The 12608-nt window shown below is 37.1% G+C and overlaps 1 protein-coding gene across 2 annotated transcripts in view; it reads right to left on the bottom strand.

Moving 5' to 3' along the window:
- Window positions 1-12608, bottom strand: part of cdkal1 (CDK5 regulatory subunit associated protein 1-like 1) — a 253811-nt gene that overhangs the window by 42568 nt on the left and 198635 nt on the right. The window contains exon 13 of one of the 2 annotated variants that reach the window (XM_040013109.1): window positions 3727-4926. The exons of the other annotated variant lie outside the window; for it this stretch is intronic. Coding sequence (XP_039869043.1) covers window positions 4828-4926 — 99 coding nt within the window. The 3' untranslated portion in view covers window positions 3727-4827. Of the gene's footprint in view, window positions 1-3726; window positions 4927-12608 lie in introns of those variants that run through there. 2 annotated transcript variants of the gene reach the window in all.

The raw sequence follows: 12608 nt of genomic DNA, 5'->3' as shown, positions 1-12608 counted from the left end.
AAGTACAAGTCTGTGGTACTTGTTCTTTCTTTCTTTATCCAACACCCTGGACACACACTCAGTTATACTCAATAGACATTTACTCAAAGCAAGAAAAAAACCCTCCATACTATACTAGATTAATAAACTAGCTGGTGCCTTCCATAAGGCCTCCACACAGTTCTTAGTTCAATCCATACTTGCCACTAAAGGTCATCCACTCATATATGGTGCATTAGATATGTAAACAACTTTGTCCTTTGTAAAGACCTGAGGCATTTCATGCACATTGCTGCACAGTTACTGCAAAGAATGACTTCTTGACTTTTTCTAAGGCCTTAAAAAAGGCTTAAACTCATAATGCATAATTTTCTATATATTTACTGTAAAGCCCCGCTCAATGACACACATCATGCATGAAGGCTTGTACTATGATGAAACAGTGTAATGTTATGAACATGAACTGCACATCAAGCAAAAAACTGTTAAATAGTAATGCAAAGAAACTTAATGAGTCACAAAAGGACACAAATATACAGTTCTACGCATGTTTAGTCAGAAAATGTCTATAAAATTGGCAATTCATTTGTGCATTTACATTTCATGAATGTAAATGCATGCTACGAGATATTACATGATGCTGCCCAGGGCGACAGCATAAAAACATCCCACAAATAATCAAACTTCAATCAGCAACGGCGTTTTGTTTTTTTGCTTTTTCTTAAGTACAGACACATACAGTTTATGTTATATGAAAGAACTAAGACACACATCAGCATATGGATTGTGTATTGCTTGTCAGTGCATTCAGATTTTTCTACGTGCTAAACATCATACACAAGATGAGGCCAATGAAACCCCCAGAGTGCAGTTTTACAACCTTTAAATTAAAAGGTTAACATTGTCTCTCTCTCAATATATCTATATCAGGGGCGATTCTAGGATTAGAGCTTTGGGGGTGCTGAGCACCCAGAGAGGTGTCCAGCCAGGCAAGATAAACTTTACACGTCACGATGAGACGTCTTCCCTGTCTCTGTCAGTCCCTGCATCCTTAAATGTCTCCAGTTGTCCCGAGTTCTCTATAACTGCCTCCTTGGTGCATTTAAACCCCTGTTCCTCCCGGTCCTCGTCGTCTGTTGTCTTCTTCTCCGTTATCAGTCATCATAATTTTACCATCTCTGTGCAAGTCTGCAAATTTCTTTATTAAATCATAAGACTTTTTTTTTTTTATACATTTTAACACAATTTAATCCCACATTTGTGAAAGAAAAACAAAACACTGAAAAGTCTGTAATAAAATCATCAAATCTGATAAAGGTTATTTAAATGCTGCAAAAGAAGAATGGATTGGAATAAAAAAAAAAATACATATCCTAACCTTCATTACTGGGGGAGAATAATGAATGATGCTCATAGTGAGTAAAAAGTAAACTGAGTGCATTTTTTGGACAGAGATTCACTTTTAATGTGTATGTATAATATAATACAGATACATAAAAAAACACTCCCAAAACAGAATAAATTATTACAAATAAATTATTACAAAATATTAATAAAGAAATATATAAAAAAAAATGGAGGCAACTTTGCCTGTGGTAGAATGTATAAAATGTATGAAAAAATCTTTACTGCAGATACTAATTTAATAATACTAATTTTGTGTTGTAAGATTTATGAGTTTCATGCTTTCATAGTGGTGCTTGGGAGAGCTTGACATTTTATCAGGTGGTACACACTGTAAAAAGTTTGAGAAACACTGATAAGTGTATGTGTGCTTTTGGAAAACATTTAAAGCTGCTGTACAGAATCTTTGAAACAAGCTTAAAACATTTTTAGAATATAAACAGAGCATCTGCTTCTCTTTACAGCTCCTCACTCCACCAGGGCTGTTTGGCACTTTCTGATAGTGCGCAAATGTGATGTAGGTACTGCGGCAGTCATACAGACAACTGGACGGTCCAAAAGTTGGCCTACCTATTACTGGCTGAGGTTTTAGAAGAGTTGTGGCTGAACTACATAAAAATATATCATTAATTTTAATCTCCCCAATCAATGATAATGTTATGTTGGAATGTTGTTAAAGAGGGTCAAAAATGTTTCATTTACATTTATGTTAGACTACTTTTAATTAACTGCTTTAGCCCACTTACAATGAAAATGTAAAAAAATTTAGTCATTGACCTGTGCAGTATGTTAACACTATTGGAAGTAAACATAACTTGAATTTTTTAGCTTTTATATATATATATATATATATATATATATATATACATATATACATATACCTACACACACACACACACACACATATATATAAAGCTCTGACTTGTATTATGAGTATGTGGTCTGGCAGCTGCAAAGTTTTTTGCAGCTATTTTTTTTTTTAATGCAGCCAATGTGCTTTTAAACAGACATTTCAAGCTATTTACAGAACAATCAGGTGTTCTGCATCAAATTTGATGCCACACAAACTATTTGTGCCACTCCAAAAAATAATTTCTGTCCACTATGAGATAAAGGAGAACAATAGCCTGCAGGCCTGACAGCAGCAGATGTATCACTCCTGTAACACCTGTAACATTCAGCAGTCGCCTCATTGTTCTGACACACACAACAAAACTATTGACTACACTACACACTCACTTCACAAGATTTGCGCTAAACGTCTCAAATCTCTCACATCTCAAAACACCACCGTCACTCCTAAAACTTCCCCGTTTCTTAACAACTAGATGCCACGTTGCCATATCATTTTTTGATTGGCTGACATGGTACTTTTTTCGACGAATAGAAAAGGGTGTGGTTTTTTTGGTTTTGTTTTTGCTCACAGGCGGAAAGCGCTTTCGAGCGTTTTCCTTATAAAACGCCGTTTTTACCGTTTCTTCCCGCAGTAAATATAAACAACGACAGTATTCAGGAAGAAAACCAAACATTGCAGATATTTTTATCATAACTCTGGTTTTACGTGGCCTATATAACACAAAATCAAAACTGGTATAAAGTCCACACTTTTTCTGTCCATTGTTCCATCTGTCCTGCTCACATCTCCAATGGTTGTACACGTTGTCATTAACTTTGCTTCACTCCACATCAGCCACGCCGCTTTGCTAGCTAAAACACCGCTGTCGGCACATAAGGACGCTGTCGTAGCCTGTCAACGACGTTGATTAGCTGCGTATATACGAATGTGAATCGCATTATTGGCTGGACTATGGGATAAGGTGGCATCGTTCTAATTCCATACGGGAGCAGCCAGTCACTCACTGACTAACACTGCAAAACAGAATTGTTAAAGTATTAATTTTAATTTCAATTCAGGTTAGATTTTTTTTTTTGTGCGCAACGCAGATTTTCTATGCACAGAGAGCGTGCCAGCAGTGCGCAATTGCACACGTGCGCAGCTTAGAGGGAACATTGCCTGGGTGTAATGTTTTTCAGCTAAAAAGAAACATGTTCTGACTCCTACCTAACTATATAAAGAGTAACTGAAGGTTAAATGCATCCAACATGTCCTGTTTTAAGCCAGGCACTTACACCTCCGCTCAGCTGCGTCTCAGCCACCATCGCTCTGGCAGAAAGGGCGCTAGAGCCAGAGCAGGGGAGAGCTGGAACAAACCATTTTGGGAGGGAGGGGGGGTTATCTATGCTTTTGTTGTTAAAATGTTACGTCTCAACCAAGTACTGTATGCTTTTTATATTTTTAGTAGTGTGTCACACAAACAGCAAATATTGTCAAAAAAAGTCAAAAAGTAAGAAATCTTTGGGGGTGCTTTGATTCATTTTGGGGGTCCTGAAGCACCCCCAAAAATGGGCTAAAATCGCCCCTGATCTATATCCATCTATTCATAGAAATAAAGATATATATAAAACAACAGAGCTAAGAGTTTACACCACAGTTAGTAAAAAATAGCCTGTGTCCTTATGAGATTTCCTGAAATCTCAAACACCAACACCAAAATACATCAGTTACCCTGAGGACATAGCATTAAGCTATAGTCTATATCTCCTGTTTTTGCCTGTTGGGAATTAAATACACTGATTTTGCCAATGCTCAGCCATAGCTTGAGGCCTTATTGCTACTACCTGTGCTGTACTGATGAAAAATACACAATTTTATTACAATCTGGCATTTGCATACACACACACACACACCCAGTGAGAGAGCGAGAAAGACCGCTGAGGCTGTTATAGCCATATCAGAAAAACAAACATCACTTACACATGCTAAGTCACACACAAAACTGAAGCCCACATGGCCTAAAACAGCACATATTCAAGACTATGCACATACAGTATATCTCCCTACTTGCACAGAAAAACAAAAGCTAGAGGGGTGCTTAATTTGTTTATGCTGCAGTTCCTGGAAAAGACTCTGCTCAAGGCTGGCTTTACTTCTGCATCAGAAGAGATGACTCGAACAGGTCTGCCCTGCTTTTAATGTCTCATCCCCCTTTTTTGTTTTTATTTGTCGCCATTCTCGGCATATGTGCTTTTAACAGGTCTGTGTCAACTACTGACTTTATCCTTGGTTTCTAGTTTGTATTTAATATATATTTGTGTTTGTGTGTTTCACCCTATATCATATTCCAAAGCAATTTTGGGGCTAAACCCATACAGGGATTGGGTCAAATGGTGTATATATGGTGACTACTATAGCACTGTAGAGTTTAGCTGTAGCTATTCCATTCTTCTGTTTTATTATATTACTTTTTAAGTTCAATTCCTCATTTTGATTCCACCAGCAAAGCACAGTGAAGTTCCATTATGTGCTGAAGATTCAATCCATCACTTGAAAAGACTTCAAATACGAGTCTGTGTTTAATAACGGAAACAGGCACAGACACATATTCACAGGTGGCCATTAAGCATTTGATCTTCCCTGCTTTCTTTCAACAGAAGCTTCATGTCATCAAGTCGGCTGACAAGCCCTCGGGGTACTGCTCCTTCCTTTCAAATAAAAAAAAAAGAAAAAAAGAAAAAAAAAAAAAGACTTATTTTAATGGTGTGACAGAAATCTGTCTGACTCAGAGATAAATGGTAGAGAAGGAGACCAAAATAAGAAAGAGACACAGCTTGAAACATTAGTTCAAGCTGCTTCTTTTAGTGAAATATGTATAACAGTTAAAACCATATCACAGATCCAAAAATTAAATCTATGCTAAATCACTAAAGATGTAAATTAAGTGCAGCTTATAGAATGAAAATGTCCCCTTTAGACATCAGATAATACTTCCAGTAACCATTATTAATAAATGTAAGTTGATTGCTAATTTAAATTTAGTTGATGATTTACTGTAATTTACCTCAAAATTCATTTTTTTAATGTAGTTCCTTCCTGTTAAGCAATGAATGATCATTAATGTTTAATAACTGGTTGCAAATTGGTTTATAGAGCATTTACATGGTTATTCTAAAGCTGAATCTAATTGTTTATAAAAATCTGCAAATTAATGTGATGATATGTAGTTTGTCTATAGCATAAACATGTTAAAATGCCATATTTACAAGTTAAAAGTTGTGTTCTAACTCTTGATTTAAAGAGGTTGGCATAAGCTAATTTTGGTTTACTTAATCTTTCATTTCACTTGCTGTTTCCTTATGTTTACTAGCTTTTTGTTTTCATTTTAGGGATCAAAACCCAAATGTATAAATACCCAAACACAACAATGCTCGAGGGTTCCAGTGTGTTAAAGTGTGTCCCATGGGTCTATGTGAAGAGCACATAACACATAAAGTGTCAGCCACATCATCAGACTGCAACTTATTGGCTATAATACAATATCTAAGTGAATATATAATTCTTAAAATATTATTTTTATTACATGTCATATGATGAATTTATTGAGAAACATTCATTTGATCAATTTTGTGAGTTTGGTATCAAATTTAGCATGATCGCAGAGTGATAACAGAGTGATGCTAATGGAAAAGACATGGTATTGTGGTATTGTGACATTTCTAGACTGAAGTGTTTATATATTTCACCATTAATACTTACAAGGTTGACTAATACCCTACAAGTGATACAATGCCTCAAAGCCATATAATAAATGTGTTGATAAAGCTCAACCCTGAACCACCACAGGTCAAGCCACTGTATGCTTTCTGAAACACCACTTCTTGCATCCTTTGGCTTTCTAAAGCGTCAATTAAAAGTAATCAGATCAGGACACAGGCCTGTTATTTACTTCATGAAAATCACAATAACCTCAGGTCTATTACTCGTGTCCCTGAAAGCCCACAACCCCCCCCCCCAAAAAAAAAAAAAACAGACAAATAAAGTGTATTTGAACCTCACCTGCTCCCATTCAGCTTTCTATTTGCTTCTTCGCAGGCATGAAATAAAACCATGGGTGAAAATAAATAGCTGATGCAGTCGAGAGAAAGAGAAAATCCCTGATGCTTTTCTGCTCTTTAATGGGCTTAAAGTTCATTTTCTTGAACTGGCAGGACTTCAAACAACTATACCTCACTTCAACAAGCCTGGGCTCATATATCAACATACACAAAAAGACAAGCAGCCGTCCAGGTCAAAGAACATAAGACCAGATCAGGAGCAGAATGAAGATGACAGAATGATGACTAAAGATGACAAAGGTGGGGTTTGCAATCAGTTTTCAGCCGAACTACAAACGCACAGTATCCTTTGGCTTTTCAACACACTGTCATTGCAACACAGAGACTACACGTCTTTAACAACATACATTAAATGTGTGATCCACCTTACACTTTTCACACACTACAGCATATAGCGCAATATATATTTAAGATTCACATTAAACTGTTAAGGCGTTGGGGTGACAATACCAGGTAATACTTCCGATTTATCGCTGTTAGTATCACAACAAATGTCTCACTGGTGACAGAGAAACCTACCTTCTTGGTTCCAAAGCCACTTCTGTCAATGCTCCTTTAATCTAAACGAGTGATACTTTCAGGTGAATTTCACCATACTGTAGTTCATTGTTCTCCTGCATCTGGTTGCCAAAGCTTTAACACCCCTGCCTCGCCCATGCCTGTTAATTACGGCTATTTATTAGCCCCAAACACCCAATTAACAGGCCTTCAGCACAACAAGCAAACACACTAATCTATGCGCAACACATTGAGAGACAACTCCACCAAATATTATTTAGAAAAATTAAACCGAGGGCCACCTCAAGAATAAGTGTCAAAGCTGTTGAACATTGTCTTTGTGTTTCTTTTCTTCCGTTCAGTCCCATAAATATTCAGCCCATTGTTCTTTCTGAGGTGTTTTTGTTCTTTTTGTCTCGTTTTCTCCTCTTCAATATGTGGAAGCTCCGGCTCTTTTCTCCCCTTTATCTTTAATTGATTCATTCCTTCATTGTCCCAAGCTGTCCAGCGTGTTTCAAAAGAGCCGAGACTAATGATGGCGGGTTGACCACATCGTTATGACCTATACGAAGAGTGTGTACTATAAACGTAATGATCAACAAAATATGGACAGAATTATGTGCTGCTATTGAAACATTCCAACCAAAATAAACAAAATTCTGCAATAATGAATCAACTTCAGTTGCAAGCTTTTGTAGTGGCAAAATGTCTCGAGCCTTAACATGAAATGAAAAATCAAGAAATTGATTACTATGCGGTTGGTATGCATATAACATTTATCATACCCCTTGTCTGTCATTAAATGAAAGGGATTTCTCACAGAGACATGGATCAGCTGCAGGGTATGTGACAACAGTTTTATATTTGGACCTACATGGTACAGTATACACATAAATCTGGATTATTAGCATTCGATCACTGAAATATTCTGGAAGTGAGAGAGGAGAGGAAATACCTTAATTCTCTGCTGCTTATTGATTACATCCTTATAGCAAATGTTTCTGAATATGAAAGTCATTTGTTAATATGTAGTCAGGAAAAGAAACGGCAACAAGATTAGGGTGTAGAAGGAAGCATCTAGTTTTTAAAAAAAAAAAAAAAAAAAAAAAAACATAAAACAGACTCCCACAGCATGATGACATGGGTTAACCACAAATGAGCTCTAATGAATGATCCCATCAAACATACAGGAAATTTCTGAGAACAACAATCTCACATGGTTATAATCTACTGACTGACTTTTAGATGAAAAAATAAATATTTTATACGTCACACAAACATGTCAGATATGACAACTTGGGAATAATCCTTGCCACCCGAACCCGTACAAAGAACATAAGGCAGACTTGCATCACTATTTTTAACTGCCTTCATTTAAATTCCAAAAATCTGGCTTGCTTGCTTGCTTACACAGACACACACAGTCACACACCCACACAATGCCTGCAGACAGTTAATGTATCACTTATCCCCCCTACTGTGCCCCAGTTTCTGGAAGTCAGTTATGAGAATAAGGACTTTACAGCAGTGATCCTACATTTGGTGCTATACACACAGCTCATTTGCAGGGCCATGTGAGCACCATGTCTATATTCCAACTGGAAAAACTGTTGTCTTGAGCGTAAAGTCACTATTCTTCAGGTACTCTAAGATCCTCCTACTCTAAGATATGTTGCTAACATCTCTCCCTATCAGTAAATTTACAAGAACATGGATTAAATAAATAGATCAAACAAAAACAATACGCAAAGGACTTAATGACCAGGCAAATAAAGAGATTTGACACAAATTCAGGCATGTCTGTCAACAAACTGTTCAGAGTTCAGATGGTTCTGAATAGAAATTATGTATTTGGTCAGTGGAGGCAGCATGCCCACTGAGGAGCTGCATAAAAGGCAATATGAGATAAACACAGATGGGGGTTTTTTTTCTTTACAGAGAGAACTTTGTGCAGACCAAGAGTCTGTGTGTAAATATATAATCACATCTAATTGGAGTTATACTAAAAATGCTAATATAGCATTAACTGTAAACTTTTAATGAAATACCAGCGGAATTTTTAAAAGGCTGAAATAAAAGTTTAAAGCTGTATCCTGACTAACAACAGGGATCTCTTGCAGATGAAATGGTGGGTGGTGCGCTCTCCCAGAACAAAGCCAAATAAAGCGATCCTAACTCAACTGAATAAAGATCATTTTACTTTCAACAACATTGTCTTGGACAAAATGTGGTAACAAAACTGACTTTTTCCTTTTGTTCTGTAAAGACAGGCACGCTTTGAACATGTTGAAGCCACAGGAGGAAAACTCATTTTGCATACTGCTAATTCAAAACCTTTAAGATTTAAACATTTATGTCTGCACTGCTTATAGCGACTGCCGAAGTAAGTTATGTTGGACAAATAGATACTCTGTAAACATACAGTGGACAAGATAAAAGCCAAGTAGAATCAATAAGCAAGTGCAAGATTTCAAACTGTGTTAACATGCAATTTACAATGGAAGATAAGCTTTCCAAAGGCCTGTGAAACTGGAAGATAAAGTGGCTAACAAAAGAGCTTGTGCAGTATGCAATGTATACAGGCAAAGAGAATTAATTATAGAGAAGGGCCGAGTTTTTCCGATGTTCTGATGAAGTGTATCTGACTCTGACTGTGCAGTACTGTGATAAGCTGGGATTTAAGTGGGAGAAGTGCATTAAATAACCTTAAAACACACATAAAATTCGTACAGCATAAGATCCAGGTATCTTGGTCTCTGTGCTAACAATTATCCATCTTTGCTTTAGTTAGTGGCTTAGATGGAACATGACAGCATTTCAATGTGAGTTTTGGATTCATTGGATTCTTCCTGTGAGGAACAGAGTGTTGGCAACTTTGTACCTCAGCACTCAGCGACCCCGCTCTGTAACCTTTCATACTCTGCTACTTTTGATACAACTCCACTTTGCAATAATACAACTCACAGTTGATTGTGAAATGTCTACCATGGAAGAAACTTCACAAACTGAGCTGTTGCAATGATGACATCCTATTACAGCACCATGCTCAAATTCAGTGAAAAAAAGAAAAAACAATTCTTTCACAATTGTTTTTAAAGCCACACTTCATGCAAAGTACGTGATTTTATACACTTGTAGCAAAGGGACTGAATTCAATGTCTTTGTAATGAAGATATTTATTCAGTATATATAATGGAGGCTGCAGAAAGTATTGGGAGCAAAATGTCAATTATCCAAAATAAAGCTAGATAAATATCAAGAAACAGGTGGGAAATTGTCATTTTGGTCAACTGAGGGAATTTTATTTTGAAAGGCCAAAACATTTACAGGTACCCTGTTTAAACAAGGATAGTCAGAAACTGAGCCAGTGAGGCAGGATTACTGCCATTGGACAGCCAAACAAGCAAAAACTTCCAGATTGCTGATTTGATATTAAGCCATCTCCCCTCAGAGACTTCCATCACATCATACAGACCTAATATGTTATGTACCTTAGCCCAGCGGTCCCCAACCTTTTTTCCGCCACGGACCAGTTTATGTCCAACAACATTGTCACAGACCAGCCTTTAAGGTGCCGCAGATAAGTACAACAAAATAAAACCAGTACCAAAAACAAGATTTATTCATAACACACGGTAAAAAACAGAGTTAACGATAAAAACGATTTTAAAAAATAACAATAAAAACCCTGAAAACCATACATTTCACACCCGAGTCTTAACTTGTGGCCCAGTACCAAACGACTCATGGACCGGGGGTTGGGGACCGCTGCAGCCCCCTCAGGTTTGTCACAAAGATTTTATTTTTATGTTCAGCGGGTAACTGCCAGGGTGCTAAGCATCCATTACTTTAATTACTACAGAAAAGCATCAAGAAGTGTGACAAAGTTTCACAGTTAGTCTGATCCACTGCCCAAAAGAATAATCTACAACATGTAACAGTAAAACTTTGCATTGAAAGTGTGAGCCCTGATGTGCAACCCAGTGAGTAAGTATGCTCCAGGCCACACTCATGATGTGATGTGACAGCTTCAGGCTTGGACACTGCAAGCCATGCCAATGGAAATTAATAATTATCATCATAAATAGTAAATCAGTTGGAAAAGAGTTTAATTTATCAACATAAAACTAAATGAAACAGAATCAACTGCTTTTGTATGCTAGTAACAAAAAAGTCTAAGTACTTAAAAAAAAAAAGCCGCACAGAGCAAAACGGGTCTTTCACAGAAAAGCAAAAATCGATGGATGAATAGACAAGTTAAGCGAACATGGCAAGAAAATAAATTACCATAACCAGTACTAGTGTCTCATTTCTCCACTTCCTCCTTGTCTTGTCCTGAATAGTCAGTTAATTAACAGCAAAAAAAAAAAAAAAGGAAAAAAAACGGAAGCACGGCAAGCCAAAGTCAAGTTTAACAAAGATAGAGGTTAACATTTCACAACAATGCAAAACAACAGCAGCTTAAAAACTCATTTTAAAGAAAATAACAGCAATTAAAAATGGCAAAAGGGGAAAAAAAGAAAATGCTAATTGTTTGGTTTAGTAACAGGCGGGGAAAAAAAGGCCAGTTTTGTAGAGAGCTGCTAGACTAATTAGAATTTTTCCTTTTATTTCCCAATGATAGATAACTCTGTAAACTCCTAAACAAAGCAGTAGTTCAGAATATCCAAAGGGGGAGTTTATTAATGTGTAATTAAGTGTTTTATTTTCTACACATGCCTTTATTCCCTGTTTGGGCCTTCATTATGAGCCTATTATTCAGCCGTGTCTAACTCCCTTTTTATTACTATATTCCCTATTTCTGTTTCGCTCCCTTTGTGTGTGTTTCTTATGAGGCTGGGCAGGTGCACCGGACCATATTGACAGCTTGTCCCTCCTCTCTTGCCGCGGGGAAAACTGTCACCCCTGTCATTCAGGCCTATGAACACAGCATGGAGAGTGTATGTGTGTCTGTCTGTGTGTGTTCTCAGGAGACTGTGACAGTGCGTGGGGGAGAAGAGAGAGGTGCTTTGTTAACTCGAGTCAGCTGAATGTGTGGACGCACACATTGCTGACAATGACCTAATCATGATGGGGACTCCACAACCTCAACCTGGAAGGGCAAATCCTTCAGGGAGCAAAACTTTGCAAGTGATGACACGGTGATGCAGCAAAGTCTGAATGAGAAAAATGCAATTACACACTTTAACTACACATTTATACAGAGAAATATAACTTGGTGGTTCTTGGCAAACAATAGCAAGAATGCTAGTATTATTGTGCATCACCACTGACTATGCGTTACGCATAAGAAAAACTCCAAGTATCTTAATAACTTGAGCTATGAACAGGTTTTAAATTGTTTTCACTGTAAAAGATACTTATTGGTTAATAGTGGAGGTCATATTGGTGTTTGTTCCTCAGACAATTACACAAAGAGATATGTTATTAATTTTCTTACAGGTCTGTCTATAATTAGTCTGTCATTTCTCTGCATCATCCTCTCATTTCATTCACAGGATTCTCTGTGTGTCACCACAGAATGACAATTTTAATATGAGTGCAACGTCCAATCAGAATGTCAACGTCCACAAAGAATTTCAAATATCAACCACCAGACCAAAGCACAGTTTTCATTTTCACCTTGGTGTCACCATTCACAGAATATCTTCCTGTCCTTACTTTTGAAAAGCTCAGCATTTATATCTTTTAGTAAAATTCTCTGCATTCGAAAACCCTACAGTAGTATACTGCCCCTCTACTGCATGCTAGAGAAAAGAAGTTTGGCATTGATA

The sequence above is a fragment of the Simochromis diagramma genome, unplaced genomic scaffold (genome assembly GCF_900408965.1).
Source record: "Simochromis diagramma unplaced genomic scaffold, fSimDia1.1 OVJJ01000618.1, whole genome shotgun sequence".
Classification (NCBI taxonomy): domain Eukaryota; kingdom Metazoa; phylum Chordata; class Actinopteri; order Cichliformes; family Cichlidae; genus Simochromis; species Simochromis diagramma.
The sequence above is the reverse complement of the archived record's forward strand: the minus strand, read 5'-3'. Positions and strand labels throughout refer to the sequence as shown.